Below are 20,027 nucleotides of genomic sequence, written 5' to 3' on the forward strand. Positions count from 1 at the left end.
TCACGATACAAAGGATACTGGCAGTTATAAAGTCATGAGGGGCTTGGACCAAGGGAATGCACCCAGTCTTCTTCCCCAACGTTGGGGAATCAACTAGAGAGGAGAGGTTTAAAATGCAGAGAAAGTTTTCCAAGAAACTTGAGGGGCAACTTTTTTTAAACAGAGTTCAGCAAGCTTATGGAACAAGCTGCCACAGTAAGTGGTTGAGGCTTTAGTTATTGCCTAATTTCATGTGAGGCGCTTCAGGAGCCTCCACTCCAGCAGGCTCAGGAAGAGCTTCTTTTCTGAGACTGTGACCCCGCTCAACCTCACATCACAGCGCAAAGCAGTACTGCACCCATATTGTACTGTCTCAGTACTTTTATATTTGTGTGCTGTAGCACTTGCTTTTTATTTGCAGTTATTTTGTAAATAACACTATTCTTAGTACTTCTGGTTAGATGCTAATTGCATTTCATTGGCTTTGTATCTGTACTGGGCACAACGACAAAGTTGAATCTAATCTATTAGCGTTGGAAGCGTGGGGACGCTTGCGGGCAGCCCCCAGCACACCCTCCGACGCAAACGACACATTTCACTGCATTGTGCGATGTACGTATGACAAACAAAGCGAACCCTAACTTTTCAAAGACAATTGGTTAGGTACACGGTTCTGAAAGCTTTATGTGCGCCAAACGTGGGAATACAGTACTAGCTTGAATGGTCGGCATGGCCTAGTTGGGCCGAAGGGCCGGTTCTGTGTTACATGAGTCGCCAGACTAAGTCGTACAAAAGGCAACGCACGCAAGAGTTCAGCACTCCTGCTTTGCACGGACTACCCAGGTGTTGCTTCAGGCCAACGTGACCACGACATTACGCCCGGAGACTGGGAATGGTTCTCACAAAAACAGCAGAAAGGCGAGGAATAAACGTCGGGAAACTGACCTTCCATCTTCACCAGCGCCATCCACCGAGTCCCGCGCCTTTCGGTGTACAACCTGTCGGGTCACCGCTCCAAAACGCCTTGACCACTGGGAACGCACGCCCACCTGATTGGTCCCCTCGGCGTACCTACGATCAAAGGTTACCCTATGAGGTGCGAGGGCTGGGTGGGGAGGCGGGGCCATATTGCCCAAACAAGAGAAAATCTGCAGATGCTGGAAATCCGGAGGAACTCGGCAGGTCAGCCAGCATCTGTGGAAAAAGAACAGTCGACGTTTCGGGCCGAGACCCCTCGGCAGGACCACTCTGTTGACTGAGGGGTGGGACAAGGGAAGGGAAGTCCGAGTCAGCCTATGATTGAGCCTAAATGTTTGACGGACAAGGACTGAGTGGGTTTCACGTGGGATATTTCGTGGATAAATTGGAGCCTTAGGGATAACAAGTTCTGCTGTAAAGGGCGAGCGCTAAACAGCATCCAACCCTCCTGAAACATTCCAGCTTCTTGTCAGGACATGAGAATATCAATAAAATTATATTATCCAAAATAATATCTTCTCTAACCAACGATAATTTCAAACTTCCTTTATTTTATGTATAAACAATATGAATCGGCTTCAAGAGTTTATTGTCATGTGCGTAAGTCCAGAGAGATACAGGTAATATGAAAAGAGAATTAAATACGGGAGATTCTGCAGGTGCTGGAATTCTCCACACACACACACACACACACACACACACACACACACACACACACACACACACACACACACACACACACACACACACACACACACACACACACACACACACACACACACACACACACACACACACACCTCAACAGTCAAGGGTCTCGGCCCGAAACGTCGACTGTTCATTCTGCTCTGGCTGCTGAGGTCCTCCAGCATTGTGTGTGTGTGTTGCACAATGAAAATAAACAGCATGACAGGTTCGTAGGCTCAGAGAAAATATAAAACATAAAGTATATATAAATTATACAAGAGAACCAAGAGAGAACAAAACTGTGTACAAAGCGGACGTAATGCAGAATCCAACGCTCACTAACTGGGACTGTGAACTTGAGTGCGCATCCTTGTGCGTTTTATTCTTTGCAGTAATGTTAGAAATGTAAAGTGTAATTTACAGGCGAATTGAGAGCAGGGGGTCCCGATGCTGTCGGAGGCTCCCGATTTGCTGACGGTTGTTTAAAGTATTGGTACAGCAAATGTAAATCCAATTAAATGTTTTTTCCTACCTATCGGAAGTCTTTCAATAGGTGCATTTAATGTCAGAGAAATGTATACAATATACATTCTGAAATTCTTTGACATGGATTATTGAAACTCTAGTGTTGAATTTATCGATTTCATAAGACCGGTGTTGCTAACCTGATAAATGCGAACCCAGTCTTCCTCTATTAGCCCAGTGACATGTCTCGGCCAGACAGACAAATTAAAGTTTGGAAATAAAATTGTCCGAGGTGTGAGATTTGCTCACACACGTTTAGAGTTCCCAGCGATTGAGACGAGAGCTTCAGATTGGGAACCGGTAGAACACCCTGGTTACTGCGGCGGGTATGACCCTATTTAAATACCTCAGACTACTTCAACTTCGAAAATATAATTGCTTAAGATGTGAGATTCGTTCGCACACATTTAGTCTTTTCCGGGACTGTGTAAAATTCTGCTGTAATTGGGAGAGGGAATTTTGGTTTAGAATCCGTAGAAAAAATACACTTTTGACAGGTCTTGGTCGTTCAGTTCCCCCTTTCCTTCTACACGCAGAGTTGGCGAGGCTCCCGTTCGCAACAATTGACTTTAATGTCAATCTCGTATAGTTTAGCTTTCTTTTCCTATTAGTTATCGAAATAAATTCAGGCAACAACCATTTGATGGTCTGTTACCCCCCCCCCCCCCGTCTCTCGTTGCCTATTTTCACTCTTAAATCGTGTGTTCTCCGCTATTTACTTATTTTGTAATTTATACTAATTCCATGTTTTTGCACTGCTGCCGCAAAGCAACGCATTTCACGTCATCGGAGACAGCGATGGCGAACGTTGTTCTGATTCCAATTCTTTCTACGTCTAATAAGTGACAACAATAATAGCTCGTTAACGTTCGGCTGCTCCCGTTAAACCCGCGAGTGTCCGCGCCCTGCGGGCTCCGAGCCGGGCAGCCCGAGGGAGGACAGGCGGCGAGACAGCGGAGTTATTCCCGCGCGACCAGGTGAACCTCGATTCAATGAGACTCTTAAATACAACCTTTCCTTCAGCCAGGAAATGGACAGGAGAACGGAGGTTGCGCTGTCCACCTCTGAACAGAAATAGAAACTGATTCTGGGGGTCATCCGTTAAACTACCCATGAAGGCGATCAAATTTTAAAAAACACGTTATAACCAATATTTTTCATCCATAAAATGGCCTGAGTGTCTACGATGAAACAACGGGGTGTTAACATTTTCCACCCGATTAAATGACGTGGTGGGTCTGGTCAATTTAACACTGTTAAATTACGCCACACCCGCCGTATTCGTCAGAGGTTAATTGTTACAGGACTGTACTGTAACTGGACTTCGGTTATTAGTTCACGGGCTCAGGAGACTGCAGGTGCTGGAATCTGGTTCACCAACCTTTTGGAGCTACTCAGCGGGTCGAGCAGCGTCTGTAGGCCAGAAAGGAAATGCTGAGGTTTTGGGTCGAAACTCTGTCCCGAGACGACGGTAATTCCTTTCCTTCCACAACTGTTGCTCGACCCGGCGAGTTCCTGGAGACAGCCGCCCAAGTTATTGGTCCTTGTTTTGCTATTTAAGCTCGATTTAAACCGGGCTCTGAACTAGGTCGGTGATATATAATGAGTTGGTAGGGAATTCATTGTGGAATGGATGCATAGAACTTTAACACCTCTTCTCTGCCCATTGAGTTATACGGCATTACTTCTTTGCACAGTTAAAGCTAAGATTAGTTCTATTTTTCAGAAACACGTACCCTCAGTTTTAAAAACATCTTAAGTGATGAATCTTACACTCAAGAGGTTCTGCAGATGCTGGAAGTCCAGGACGCACACAAAATGCTGGAGGACCTGAATTGTGCTGTAGGTTTTTTTATGTTTCTACGTAACTTAGCAGGTCGGGCAGCATCTATGATGAGGAATAAACAGTCGGCGTTGCGGGCCGAGACCCTTCTCGCCAGTTTCAGGCCGTTTCGTGTGGGTTGACTTGTTTCCCCACACACCGTCAGAACGTACCGGCCTGTAATTCATGGCGAGTCTTCCGCACCTCGAAAAATCCCATTTAGTCCACTTCAGTAAACGAAATCATTGCAGGTTTTAAAGTGAGAGGTTGAGAACGGAACATTCTAACTAATACATTTATTCAATGATTCCAGTTTTAACATTAAGAATATGTCGATTGCAAGTGTCACTGCGTGAATACAGGAAATTTTAAACACAAGAGATTTTGCAGATGCTGGAAATCTAGAGTAACGCTGTTCCTGGAAAGGAAGGGAAATCTCCCCCTTTCTCTCCAGTCCTGAAGAAGGGTCTCGGCCCGAAACGTCGACTGTTCTTTCCTCTCCATCGAAGCTGCCTGACCTGCTGAGTTCCTTTAGCTTTTTGTGTGTGTTGCTTGGAATTTCCAGCAGCTGCAGATTTCCTCGTGTTTGTAAGACACAAAATGCCGGGGAAACTCAGCAGGTCAAAGCGGCATCTAAGGAGCGGAATAGAGTCAATATTCCCTTCATCGGGACTGACTATTCCTCTCCATAGATCAGGAGTTCTCAACCCGGGGTTCACGAGTCCCTCGGTTAATAGCAGATAAAACATAGAAGTTTACAGCACATTACAATGTTGTGCCGACCATGTACCCTACTCTGGAAGCTGCCTAGAATTTCCTACCGCATAGCCCTCTATTTTTCTAATCCCATGTACCTATCTAAGAGTCTCTTAAAAGACCCTATTGTATCCGTCTTTACCACCTTCCCTGGCAGTGCACACCACGCACCCAAACTCTCTGTGTAAAAAACCTACCTCCGACATTCCCCTTGTAGTAGCAGGGGTCCATGGCATAAAAAAGGTTGGGGACCCCTACCGCGGATGCTATCTCACCTGCTGAGTTCCTCCAGAATTTTGTATGTAATACAATAAATTTGCAGATAGTGTCTGCAGCAATATTTGTTTGTGTTAAGGAATTTTATTTTCCAAACGGGATTATTGCAAGGTTAACATCATTTGCATCTTCTGAATTTAATTTCGCGATGTTCAGTTACTTAACAAGTGAGGGATTTCAGATCTGGTTTCTTTAAAGGTGAGGCGCAACAGTGTCACAGAAGACTGCGGCGAAAGTGAGCGAGGTCTTCAAATAATCGTTTGTTATTGATTGCTTCGATAGGGCCATTTCTCCGTTACGTCTGTGGGTTGGACCCTGTCTCCATGGCGAGCTGGTGTGTAACTGTGAGATTTCTATAAATTACCGGCTTCAGACAGGGTCAGAAGCAAATAGACATTTGAATTTCCAGGTGTCTTTGAATGGTCTGATTCTGTCCGGTCCTCGCCATCTCCATCGCGATATTCCTCCTTTTTTATTGTTATTTTTTCCCACTCCTTTCTGCTCAGCTCTTCAATTCAAGGCGATGGACTACGTTTATGATGATGATCTTGATGAACTGTGTCCAGTGTGTGGAGACAAAGTATCCGGTTATCATTATGGACTATTGACCTGCGAAAGTTGCAAGGTGAGTGTGGAGATGGTCAGTGCCGGTTTATTATAAACGATAAATAAGTTCGCCAAATTCAGGCCGAATTCCTATTCAAAATCGACCCCAGTGTAATAAATAAATTGCACAGTTAAAATCATATTTACAATCTCTAACAGTTTGGTTTGGGGACCATATGTAGAGGAAGCTACTTGGTCGGATTGTTTTCCGTCATGATGGGTCAGTGTTCTTTTTTCTCTGAGCTTTTCAGTAACTTCGCCCCTTCCTCCCCCCCACCCCCACAGGGATTTTTCAAGAGGACTGTGCAGAACAGTAAGCGCTACACTTGTACTGAGAATCAGAACTGCAAAATCGACAAAACCCAGAGGAAGCGATGCCCCTACTGCAGATTTCAGAAGTGCCTGACCGTGGGCATGAGATTAGAAGGTAAGTTCTCTTCCCCCGTTCCAGGAAGCACTGAAAACTGCGAAATTAGGCTTCAATAGTGGTCAGCGCGTACCTTGGAAATGGTTATCATTGAAGGATACGTGGCGAGAAGTAGTATTTTTAACTGCAAAATATTAAAATATTATATACGTGTTAACCAAAGTGCTATGGGCCATGATTATAAACAAACATTTTAAAGCTCCCCTGCTGCTCAATATTGCGATTGCTAGACTACCGCAATTGTTTCTAATTCGTTGATCCTTAATGCTGCTTTATTTTCGTGCTCAAACCGCTGAATATTCCTTTGGCAAACCCGTGCGCCAACACGGTGACTGTTATTGACCCTCATTTAATTAATTTAGTGACAAAACCAGGGTGAGATCAATGTATGAAACAGCAGATACAGAACTCCGGGTGATAATGTAATGATGAAAGCTTCGTGTAATTCAGACATATTCATCGACTTGAAATTAGATTCGAGTTGAAATTAGATTAATGTTTGATTCATTCGTTCAAGATTCAAGATTGTTTAATGTCATTTTCAGTACACAAGTGTAAAGGAGAACAAAATAATTCTTACTCTAGATCTGATGCAGCACAAAAACACAATCAGAGAAAGAACACAATGAAAAAGGCAATACATATGATAGCGTATATACATAGATTGATCGTATGTCCATAAAGTGACGCTAGGCACAGGAGTATCTGTACATAAGGTGACTCCGACAGGAAAATATAAAGTAGTGGTGGGTGGGAGTGTGGAGGGGTGGGTTCACCTTTGGAGGTGTCAATGAGTCTTCCTGCTTGGGGAAAGTAATTGTTTTTGAGTCTGGTGGTCCTGATATGGATACTATGGTAGGTAACCTCATCCCTGCTGGGAGTGGGACAAACAGTCCATGAGCTGTGAGTTATACATCACAGCATCTGAGAATAATCAACATCTTCAATGCTTTACCTGAAATCCACGGATAATTGTACTTAATCTATGAGTGGAAATAATAAATCTTCATGCAGGTGGTCAGTGAAAAATAAAAGCTGCAGAAATAGCCAAAAAAATACACAAAATGTTGGAAGAACTCAACAGCTCTATATATGGGAAGTTATATCAAACAGTGCATTGAAAAAACTCTTCAACTTTCCTGATATTCAGTACTCAAAGATATAACAACACAAAGGCTTCTCATCCTTACAGTTGGGATGTATTTTGTCTTAAATTTAACCCTAAACTGTAATAACAACTAAAACAGAAACTTGAGTTTTGATTATAGAGCAGTTATATTATTATTTTCTGCAGGAATTGTTCTACATCAGAATTTTGAATTTGTTACACATTTTACTTTTGAAATAATCAATTTTTTAATTAAATTATGAAATTATATACCAAAAATACTTTTATAATGAATGCCAACTTAACAAACCATACAAACACACATTATATGAGGTGAGATATCCATCCCTGATTGTTTTAAAAATGAGATAAGATTTGGCTAGTTACGGAGAATTATTAGTATTGTTGCAGTGTTAATACAAGAAATCAAAATGCCATGTCATTGGCATGTGATAGTATTTATTATTCACAAAGTCTTTCCAAAGTATTCTTTTCTTTTTTTAATTATGACCTGGTGTGTTCTTTTTGTAGCTGCAGATCTTAATATATTGACAGTTTGATGGCTACAGTACATTGTAGATTGTATACAGAGATAAATTTAAACACACATACACACACACACATATTCGATTCCTATGTGCAAAGGAAACCAATTGTAAATAATTAGCATTTGACTTTTATTGTTTTAACTAATGAGGAAAAGACCCTGAATTCTACTTGAAAAAAAATTGATTTAGCCTGTCTCACCAATAAACTCTAAACCAGCAATAAATGTAAATTCTCTGGGCTGACGTTTTCATTCAGATTGTTTTACGAAAACTACACTAGACTCTTGAAATGAACAATTAGATTACTGGTCGAACACATTTGTTCTTTGAATGTGCTAAGGAACAGTGCAATGGGGTGACCTGGTAACTCCGTAAATGTCAATGTTAATTTGACAGTAAATATAACTACATTGATATTGCGAATATGACAATGTACGTATTATCATAATTTGTAATATACATAGAAATCCTACTCCAATTTGCATAGAACATACTGAAGAAGATTACAGCATAGAGCATTATAGAACATTTAGTTACACATTATGGAGTTGATGTGTCACTTCACTGACTTCTTAATAGCCAATTTTGCTCAATAGTAATATACAGAGAGAAAAACAAACATAACCAAAATTCAAGTGCTAGAAATATCTTGCCGAGCAATGTTTTTGGCTGACTTTTTACACTATTTATTTAATTTAATTTTTTACTATATATATTTCTTATTTATAGTTTTTTAATGCATTGCTGCCACAAAACAACAGATTTCCCAACATATGCCAGTGATATTGAATGTGATTCTGATTCTAATGTCCCTTAATCTGCTAACAAAAGCTTTACATGAATTTGACACCCAGCAAAACTAAATCATTTAAGACATTACTGCTCATTACAGGATTGCTCGGTCTTACCAGCTTGTTTCAGACGAATTAGTGAAGGGGCAACTAGATCTAATAACTGGAGGGTAGTGAGGCTTGTCTTCTAAAGGGCAAGACTAAGTCAGCAGGAGATATCGCTTCACTTCAATTTACTTTTTGCGTCTATTATTTTCTGCCTGGTACATCAAAAATTTTTGTGGAGTGCAGAGTATTTCCAATAGTAAAAAAAAAGCAAAAAATTATGGAGCCAGACAACATCTGTGCAGAGAGAACTGGAGTTATCAGATCTGTGATCCTTTAACAGTCCTGAAGAAAGGTCTCAGAACTGAAAAGTTAACCCCTCTTCTCTCTCCACAGATGATATTGAGAATGTCCAGCATTTCTGCAGTTTTTTAAATCTACCTTAGATACAGTATATAATTTGATTCAAAAACAAAATAAATTTTAGTATCAAAGTATGTATAAATCATCATACACAACCTTGAGATTCACTTTCTTGCAGGTATTTACAGGAAAATAAAGAAATAAAATAGAATTTTTGAAAAAAAACTATACATAAATAAAGACTGATTAACAACCAATGTGCAAAAGAAGACAAATTGTGCAAATAAAATAAATATATTTTTGTGACCATTTACAACAATGAAGTTATCTTAGATGTTACTGCCTCAGTAAAATTTTGCTGCTAGTTACTAGCGAATAAAATAGTAAGTTTTAAAGTGGCTTTCTGGAATTTATGTGAATATCATAGCTATGGCTTTTAAAATTATTATTATTTGATATAATCATTACCCATTTGGTCTTCTTTATAAACTGCAGAACGTTTAATTTCTGAATCCCGGATTGTTCGATTTCTGGTTTGTGGAGTTCACAGTTTCTATTGTTCTGTGGTTTAGGGACAATAAAAACACCATGTTTATTTTGATAATTATTGGATGACGAAGTGGTTAATTTACTTAGAGGAGAGGATTTTAACATGATTGCAGTCATCCAGGAGATGAGAGAGATCGTACCTGAACTATTGTATGGCTTTGGTCTTCTTATTTAGGGAAGATTGTACCAGTCTGAAACAGGCAGCATCTGTCATTAAGGAACATTGCTTTCAGGACAAATCCTCTCCCCATAATAACCAGCAGAGGAGATACAGGAGCCAGAAGACACTTGCCCACCAAGTTTCAGGCAGAGCTTCTTCCCCTCCACCACCAGGTCATTAACCATTAACCATCATTGTTCCTCTTCTACACTATTTAATTATTTTTGTTAACATATAGTAATGATTTTATATTCTGCACTGTACTACAGCCACAAACAACAGATTTCATATCATGTGTCAGTGATAATGAACATGATTCAGAAGAAGGACAGGAGAGCTTATTGAAACTTACAAAATTTGTTTGGAGCTCAGCTGACTTGATATAGGGATGATGCTTCTCTGGGTTGAGGAGTTTATAACGTCACATTTAAGGTCAATCTCAAGATTATAAGTTAGCTCAAAGTCAAGTTCATTGTCAAATGTGCACCTGCATGTATGCAATGAAGATTTTAATTTAGATTATGGATCTACAGATTTTTAAAGGAAGTAAAGTCTATGAGTGGGTACTGTGGTCAGAATGGACTCATTGGGCAGAATGGCCTGTATTGGTCTATGACTTCATGCATGGCAATGGAGCTAATCTTGCAGAATGATAGAGTCATACGGTGTGGATGGGTTACTGAGTCAGTATGAAAGATTAATAAGTAACTCCTGTTTCTAATTCCTCTGTTCTTATGTTCAAGCATTTACAATTAGACAAATAAGTTAGCCACAGTAATAACTCCACAAACTGACCTCATGGGGGTTATTACCAATATTAAGCAGCAGGAGAGGTTTTACTTATTAAAACTATTTCTTAAAATCATATTAAGGGGACTTTCTCTTTGGAGTGGAGGAGGATGAGAGATGACTTGATAGAGGTGCACAAGATGATGAGGCACAGATCGAGTGGACAGTCAGAGTGGAAATGGCTAATTTTAGGGGGTATAGGGGAGATGTCAGAGGTAGGTTTTTTACACAGCGAGTAGTGTAAATGCGGGTCTGGAGTGACGGCAAAGGCTGATACATTGGAGACATTTAAGAGACTCTTAGATTGGATCCAGGATGAAGGAAAAACAGAGGGCTATGTGGGAGAGAAGAGTTAGAATGATTTTAGAGTAAGTTAAAAGATAGGCACAACCTTGTACTGTGCGGTGTAGTTACATCTTCTAAAGTAATTAATAATCTAATATCAAAAAATGTAAATCTTGTGGTTGTTCATTCATTATGTGCCATGTAGGTAATTATGGGCTTGACAATTTTTTCTACAGAAGTGGTTTGCCATTGCCTTCATCTGGGCAGTGTCTTTACAAGACAGGTGACCCCAGCCAATATCAATACTCTTCACAGATGTCAGTGGTCACATAACCAGGGCTTGTGATAAGCACCAGCTGCTCATATGACCATCCACCACCTGCTCCCATGGCTTCACATGACCCTGATTGGGGGGTGGGGGCAGTGCTAAGCCCAAGGGTGTCCTACAGGCTAATGGAGGGAAGGAACACCTTATATCTCCTTTGGTAGAGACATGCCTCTATCCCGCAACTCTAAATTTAGTGTATAATTTTTTGAATATATTACGTAAATGCAGCCTTGGTCAGAAGAAACACTGGCAAAGAATGGACCTGGTTTTGGAGACAGTAGATAATTTTATGCTGAAACCCCAAATCATGTAACTGATGCAACGCCAAGTGTTAAGGAAATAGATTACTTGGAGAACGTGATTCACTTTGCCAATTGACTAGACCCAATGGATGACCAAGTTGAATCAATGCTGGCCATTGACTTGTCTGGACCTTCAGTTATCATTGATGAATTAAAGAGGAAGAGTTGTTGAGTTTTCTTTGAGCCAGGATAAGTTCAAGAGGAGGGACTTACTTAATAATTACGAGAAGCTTCTTAGAGTTAAGCACTCTATAGGTTTGTGCGGTCTTACTTCCCTCTTTTATAAACACAAGTTATTTAACGACAGAGAAGCAAAGTACTAAATTTGGTCAGATTTCCATAAAGAAACATCCAATATGTGTTTGACATGAAAGAGAGGGAGATTTCAATAACTTCTGATTCTAAGTATTTTGGCACTGTGCCTTTGGGTTTAGTAAAAGGAAAACATTCTCCGATTTCAGTTTGTTTATGCAGAGGCACCTGTCACCCAATTGAACTGATGTACTGTGCAAATGAGAGGGAGCAGATTTCTCTGAGAAAGTGTAAGTTATTCAATAAAGGAAATTAGGACATGTTGGAAATCTGAGAAAAAAAATCAGAAATTTCTGGTATCTTTCATCAGGCCAGGCAGCATCTATGGAGAGAAATATACATAGCAATTGATAGTTGGATGATTTTTCATTAGAACAGTGAATACAATGACCAACTTAGATTTTTTTCCAGTTCCATATATTCACTGCTCTTAACCTGATCTCCTGTTCAAAGTTAAAGCAACTTTATTAACAAAGTATGCATATGTCACCATATAGTAACTTGGGATTCATTTTTTTGCAGACATTTACAGGATTTATGAAAAGAACTATACGTAGACAATGACTGACAAACAACCAATGTATAAAATACTGAGAACACAAGTTGTAGCCTTTGAAAATGAGCCCAAAGGTTGAGGAGTCAGTTCAGTGCTGAGGCAGTGACGTTATCCATGCTGGTTCGGGAGCCTGATGACTGAAGGGCAATAATTGTTTCTGAACCTGGTGGTGTGGGATCTAAGGCTCTTGTACCTCCTGCCCAATGGCTGACACAGGTGGTTAGGTTCCTCGATGATGGATGCTGCTTTCTCGTGGTAGTGCACTGTTTAAAAGTGGTGAGTGCTGTATCCACCAATTTTCTGTTCCTGGGCATTGGTGTTTCCATGCCAGCCGGTGATGCAACCAGTCAGAATAATATCCACTCTACATCTATAGAAGTTTGTCAGTGTTTGAGGTGACATGACAAATCTACACAAACTTCTCAGCAAGCAAAGGCACTGTTATGCCTTCTTCATGATGGCACTTGGAGACTTCACAAAGAAGTGATCCACGCCACTTCAGGAGCTTGATAGTTGAGAGGTAATAACTATTCCTGAACCTGGTGGTGTGGGACCTAAGGGTCCTTTACCTCCTGCCCGAGAAGAGAGCATAGCCTGAATGGTGGGGCTTTTTGATGATGAGTATTCGTCTATATTAAGTATCTTGCTTTGTACCTTACTGTTTATTCACTAGAGAAGACAAACACAGATTGTGTGATTGCTTCACAGATCATTTCAGTTCTGGCTACAAGGTAACCCTGAGCTTCCATTCACTTCAATTCCCATCCACTCCTCCTCTGAATTTGCTCTCTGGTACACTTTGAAAATAAATCCATAGTTGGCTGATGGAACAGCATCCCCTCGTTTGATGAAGAACGAGGTCACACTCAGCCCTCAAAAATGACCTCAATAAACCAGGCTGCTCTGATACAAGATAATCAGTCTGTAACATCACTCAGTTTTCTTTCTCCACCTCTGCTGCCCAACCTGCTAAGTTCATTCAATCAACCTTTCCTTCCTTTGAGCTCTCTTAGTGCTGGACTGCATGTTAACGAGCAGAATCGGAGTCAGATTGACTATCACTGACTTATATAATGTAAAAGTACTATAAATTAAACAGTAGATATTGGCACTGGACTGTGAATTGCTCCCAGCACATTGTTTGGCTGTGTTAGCTGTTAACCCAGATGACGTATTTCACACAAGAGATTTAGCAGATGCTGGAAATCCAAAGCAACACACACAAACTGCTGGAGGAGCTCAGCAAGTCAGGCAGCATCGATGGAGAGGAATAAACAGTCAGTATTTCAGGCCAAGACCCTTCATCAGGATGTATTTCACTGTATGTTTTGATGCACATGTGACAAATAAATGAATTTGGATCTGAATCTAGTAAAAACAATGTTCCCCAAGGATGGTGGGAAGAATTGGTATTGGAATTGGTTTCTTATTGTCACCTGTACTGATGTACAGTGCAAAGTTTGTCTTGCACACTGTTCATACAGATTACACTGAGCTAGAATGAGGTAAAATAATAGCAAAGCAGAGTAAAGTGCTAAAGCTACTGAAAAAGTGCAGTGCAGGTAAATGATAAACTACAAGATCATAACGAGGTAGATTGTGAGGCTAAGAGTCCATCTTACTGCACAGGAGGTCTGATCAATAGTCTGATAACAGAAGCTGTCCTTGATCCTGGTGGTACATGCTTTCAAACTTTTATGTCTTCTGCCTGATGGAAGTGGACAGAAGAGAGAATGTCCAGGATGGGAGGGATCATGTGATTAAACTGACTGCGTTCCCAAGGCAACAAATATGTATTACATGAATGGTCCTTTCACTTTCTGAGAGGAATTCAAGATTGGTGGATCTGAGAGAGTGGGATTAAATCTCTCCATTCCTTGAGCAACACAATGCTTTCCCCATTTAGGAAAACCCAGTCTGAAGTGTTTCCCACGCTTCTCTCAGAACATAGAACAATACAGCACACTACAGGTTTTAAACCTACTCCAAGATCAACATAGCCCTTCTCTCCCACATAAACCTTTTTTCTATCACCTATCTGCCTAACTAAGAATTTCTTAAATGTCCCAAATGTATTATCTCCCTCTACCATCACCTCTGGTAGGGAATTCCACACATCCACTACTCTCTGCATAAAAAACAACTACCTGCACCACCCACCTCCCATACTTTCCTCCAATCCACTTGAAATTAGCTATTTCCACCATGGGGAAAAGCCTCTGTCTGCCCACTCAATCTATGCCCCTTATCACCTTATATACCTCTCATCCTCCTTTGCTCCAAAGAAAAAACCCCCTGCTTGCTCAACCTCTCCTCATAAGATTTGATCTCTAATCAAGGCAGTGTTGTCTGCATGCTCTCTGAAGCTTCCACATACTTCCTCAATGAGGCGACCAGAAGTGAACAGAATACTCGAAGTGTGGTCTAACCAGGGTAATCTAGAGCTGCACCAACCTCTTGCACATCCCCTCATCCTACCCAGTGTTTGTCCTGCAAAATGATCACCCTTTTCCACAGTCATAGGCAACCTGAGCAGATAAGCTCCAGTCAGAACCAGAATCTGGCTTATTATCACTGCATACAGTCAGCGGCCACTTTATCAGGTACACCTGTACACCTGACTTGTCAATGCAAATATCTGATCAGCCAATCATGTGGTAACAACTCAATGCAGACATGGTCAAGAGGTTCAGATGTTGTTCAGACCAAACATCAGAATGGGGAAGAAATGTGATTTAAGTAACTTTGATTATTGGTGCCAGACAGGGTGGTTTGAGTATCTCAGAAACTGCTGATCTCCTGGGATTTTCACGCACAGCAGTCTCTAGTGTTTACAGAGAGTGGTGTGAAAAAGCAAAAAACATCCAGTGAGCGGCAGTTCTGTGAGTGAACTGTGAATTAGCGCCTTGTTAATGAGAGAGGACGGAGGAGAATGGCCAGACGGGTTCAAGCTGACAGGAAGGTGACAGTAACTCAGATAATCACACGTTACAACAGTGGTGTGCAGAAGAGCATCTCTGACCGCACAACACGTTGAACCTTGAAGTGGACGGGCTACAGCAGCAGGAGGCCATGAACATACACTCAGTGGCCACTTTATTAGGCACTGTAACTGCTGGGTGTATGTTATGAAATGTGTTGTTTTGGAGCAGTAATTGTGCTATCAATTACAATAAGAAATATATATAAAATTAAATAAGTAGTACAAAAAGAGGGAAAAAGTAGTAAGGTACTGTTCATTGATTGTTCAGAAACCTGATGGCAATGATAAGAAGCTGTTTGTAAAATGCTGAGTGTGAGTCTTCAGACTCCTGTACCTCCTCCTTGGAGGTGGTAATGAGAAGAGGGTGTGTCTTGGATGCTGGGGATATTTCATGATGGACGCTGCCTTCTTGATCTGTGTGGTGGGGTCCTTAACAATGGATGCCACCGTTATGAGGCATTACCCTTTGAAGGTGTGCTCGATGCTGGGGAGGGAGCTGCCCATGATGGAACTGGCTGAGTTTGCGACCCTGTGCAGCTCTTGCCAATCCTGTACAGGGGTCTCCTGAACCTCTTCCCATGGGACATTGGGGTTATCATTACAGAAGGTCAGGGGTGATATTCACAGTGTGTGATCAGGCTCTGTTCAGATATGAGGCGGAATGTCTCTCCTGCACCTCAGTGGTGATATGCACTTGGCTAGATGACTACACAGATGTGCTCTGTAATCAAGCTAGTCTCAGTCTGTTTACAAAACCAGAAGCCCTCCTCCGTGGAGTTTGGACTGCAGCCACAGCGAGCTGTGCTCAGACATTCGACTGGTCAGAAATGGCGCTTCCCCCACCCAAACGCCGTCTGTGGTGACCTCATGTACCGCTACGTAAATCAACCTGAAGTAGCAAACAGTGGTGTGCGCAGCTCTGAAAATCGCCAAGGAAAAAAAGCTTATGCTAACATTCTGTTTTTGCAGAATTTAAATAATTTTGTTTATCTTTAATATTTGTGTGCAGAATATAAGAAAGAAGGCACTGTATCATTAAGTAAGTGAACAATGAGAATCACACAGGCTTCACTGTATAACCATTCATGCCTTATTTCAAAGTTCAAAGTAAATTCATTGTCAAAGTACTTGTATAAAACACACAACAGTACAGCACCGGAGCAGACCCTTCGGCCTGCAATATTGTGCCAAACCAATAAAATTAGTAGTCAAGTGGCCAACCAAACTAATCTCTTCTGCCTCCACAATGTCCATATCCTTCCATTTTCCTCACATTCATGAGCCTATCTAAATGTCTCTCAAGAGTTTTTAACGTTTCAGTCTCTACCACCACCCCAGGCAGAGCATTCCAGGAACCCACCACTCTCTGTGTAAAAAACTTGCCCCTCACATCTCCTTTAAACATACCCCCTCTCACCTTAAATGCATGCCCCCTCGTATTAGATCTTTCAGCTCCGGGCAAAAGAAACTGTCTGTCCACTCTACCTATACCTCTCATAATCTTGGAAACCTCTATCAGAACTCCCCATAGCCTCCGCTGCCTCAGAGAAAACAACCTTGGTTTGTCCAACCTCATATGCCCTCTAATCCAGCCAGCATCCTGATGAACCACTTCTGCACCGTCTCCACAACCTCAACATCCTTCCCACAATGGGGTGACCAGAAATGTATGCGAAACTCCAGATGCAGTCTAACTAGAGTTTTATAAAGCTGCAACATAACTTCCTGACTTTTGAACTCAATGCCTCGACTAATAAAAGCAAGCAAGACATAGAAAAATACTATCAGTTACAATAAGAAATATACATTATTGGAAGTGAAAAGAACAGTACAAAAACAGAGCAAAATAGTGAGGTGGTGTCTATGGGTCCACCAACCATTCAGAAACCTCTTCCCTGATGGTATTAGTGAGGAGAGTACATGCCCTGGATTTTGAGGGTCCTTTGGGATGTCCTTGATGGTGGGGAGTTATAGTTATTAAATTTCCCGTTGTCCCAAAAGAAAAGTTTCTTTTAGTTTATGATCTGGAGTTGTGTTAATCCTCCCTGACTCACGTTAATGACACACCTTCTTGGTGGCTGCGCAGGCTAGGATTTCAGGAAGGCATCATCAAGTCATGACTGGCTGCATCATAGCCTGGTATGGGTGGGGAGGGGAGTTATCACACAGGATCAAAATGAGCTGCAGAGAGTTCTAAACGTAGTCAGCTCCATCATGACCACTAGTCTCCATAGCATCCAGGACATCTTCAAAGAACGGTGCCTCTGAAAGGTGGTATCCATCATTAAAGATCCTCATCACCCAGGGCATGCCTTCTTCTCATTGCTACCATCAAAGAGGAGGTACAAAAGCTTGAAGACACACACTCAATGATTCAGAAACACCTTCTACCCCACTGAACGAACACTGAACACATGAACACTACCTCACTAATTTTTTTATTTTTAATTTTGCACTATTTGTTTAATGTAACTATTATATATATATATATACTGAAATTCATCTTTTTTTCTGTTATTATGTATTGCATTGCGTTGCTGTTGCAAAGTTAACAAATTTCACGTCCTATGGCACTGATATTAAACCTCATTCTAATTCTGATTCTGAAATCCAGTCATTCCTGGAATTGCTATTCAAGGAATTTTTGGGGTCAGACTATGCCAATTTCATAACATTGCATCTCGATACATGTGACTATAATCAATCCATGCCAATGCCAGCTGCACAAAGTTACACAGGATGGAATTTGGCTCTCTGGTGTCCTGTTCCAATGACCTGCCTCTTCCTTCCACCCAACTAGTGAGAGTGTTAATATTTTACAGTGATGAGTTCTCCACACATGCTAACTGACCTGCTAAGTACCTTTGGCTGTTTCCCTGTTGATTTCAGATTTCCAGCATCTGTTGTACTGGTTTGCATTACCGCATGTTAGCTGCTTATTTGCCTCTTATGACATAGGCAGCACACTGGCACAATTGGTGATGAATCTAAGGAGTTCATTGCCACTGACGGCTGTGGAGGCCAAGTCATTGAATATATTTAAAGTGGAGGTTGGTAGGTTCTTGATTAGTCAGGCCATCAAAGGTTACGGGGAGAAGGCAGGAGAACAGGGTTGAGAGGGAGAATAAATTGGGGTTGAGAGGTGCTGCCTGGTTTAGAGGGCATGTGCTTTCACGAGAGGCTGGATTACACTTTACATTCCATCTTACTGTCACAATGAGGCCACACTCAGGTTGGAGGAGCAACACTTTATATTCTGTCAGGGTGGCCTCCAGCCTGATGGTGTGAACATTGATTTTTCGAACTTCCGGTAGTGGCCCAGCCCCCACCATTCTCCGTCCCTTTTCCCTCTCTCACCTTGTCCTCACCTGCCCATCCCCTCCCTCTGGTGCTCCTCCCCCCTTTTCTTTCTTCCATGGCCTTCTGTCCTCTCCTATCAGATTCCCCTTTCTCCAGCTCTGTATCTCTTTCACCAATCATCTTCCCAGCTCTTTACTTCACCCTCCCCCTCCCGGTTTCACCTAACATCTTGGGTTTCTCTCTCCCCTCCCCCACCTTTTAACACCGACTCCTCATTCTTTTTCTCCAGTCCCACCGAAGAGTCTCAGCCTGAAATATCGAGGGTACTCTTTTCCGTAGATGCTGCCTGGCCTGCTGAGTTTCTCCAGCATCTTGGATAAACTTGGACTGTTTTCTCTGGAGCACTAGAGGCTGAGGGAAGATCTGACAGAGGTTTACAATTTCCTGAGGGACACTGATAGAGGTGTCAGAGAATTTGTTTCACACGGTTGAAATATCTAGTACCAGAGGGGATGCATTGAAAGTGAGAGAAGGAAGGTTCAAGGGGGATGTGAAGGGTAAGGATTTTACTCAGAGAGTGGTGGGTGCCTGATAGAGGCAAGTACATTGGAGGCTTTTAAGGTGGAGGAATACAGAAAGGGTGAAGTAGGAGGGATTAGTGCTTGGGTGTTTTTGATTTGCTTTTTAACTGGTATGGCACAACATTGCGGGCTGAATGGCCTGTCCCTGTGCTGCACTGCTCTATGTATGTTCTAAATCAGCCGTGATAGTATATCAGAGCAGACTTGATGGGCCGAATGGCTTAATTCTACTCCAATGTCTTTGGCCTTATCGTAGAGCTGCTCAGTGCTGAAGTGACTCTCCAGGCAGTGATAATGTGGACTTGTCTATCCTGTTTAACTCTGTGTGTGAACACTAACACCATTCAAGATAGAAGGTCATCTTCATTCAGTGACGATGTGTGAGTAGTTTAGTAATGGTCATCCATTGTATTCCTTTTTAATACCCACTTCTGTGCTACACAATAACCTTCCCTTCCTTTGTTCCAACCAGTGATGCACACTTTTAAAACTTTGGGAAATAATGTCTGGAAAAATGTATGTGGCTTGTCAGAAATCTTCAAAAAACTACCAAAAGCTTTAAAGCGTTCCCAAAGTTCAGTCTCCATAACTTCTTAATTTCAAAGTTCAAAGTAAATTTATTATCAAAGTACGTATACAACCCTGAGATTCATTTTTTCGCTGGCATACTCAATAATATCCTTAATAGAATCAATGAAAGATCGCCCCAACTTGGATATTCAACCAGTGTGCAGAAGAAAATGCAGAGGGATTTTATTTGGCTAAAGGACACAAAGTGAATTCAATTTACAGGGAATTGTGCTAATATTATTCTGTGACAGCCTGTGCTGTTGCAACTATATGTTCTGTGTGCTATGTCTGTGTTTTGCACCTTGACCCTGGTAGAATGCTGTTCTGTTTAGCTGTGTACGTGTGCATGAATGAATGGCAATTAGACTTGAATTTGAACTTGATTCATCAGTGAATTAAAA

At 41.5% G+C, this 20,027-nt stretch overlaps 1 protein-coding gene across 1 annotated transcript in view; it reads left to right on the top strand.

The window, feature by feature from the left end:
• Positions 1-5,537: 5,537 nt before the first annotated feature.
• LOC132377495 (nuclear receptor subfamily 5 group A member 2-like) overlaps positions 5,538-20,027 on the top strand; it is an 82,924-nt gene continuing 68,434 nt past the window's right edge. The window contains exons 1-2 of the mRNA XM_059943772.1: positions 5,538-5,648; positions 5,915-6,056. Of these exons, the coding sequence (XP_059799755.1) occupies positions 5,547-5,648; positions 5,915-6,056 (244 nt within the window). The 5' untranslated portion in view covers positions 5,538-5,546. The remainder of the gene's footprint in view (positions 5,649-5,914; positions 6,057-20,027) is intronic.

This window comes from Hypanus sabinus, chromosome 18 (assembly GCF_030144855.1).
Source record: "Hypanus sabinus isolate sHypSab1 chromosome 18, sHypSab1.hap1, whole genome shotgun sequence".
Classification (NCBI taxonomy): domain Eukaryota; kingdom Metazoa; phylum Chordata; class Chondrichthyes; order Myliobatiformes; family Dasyatidae; genus Hypanus; species Hypanus sabinus.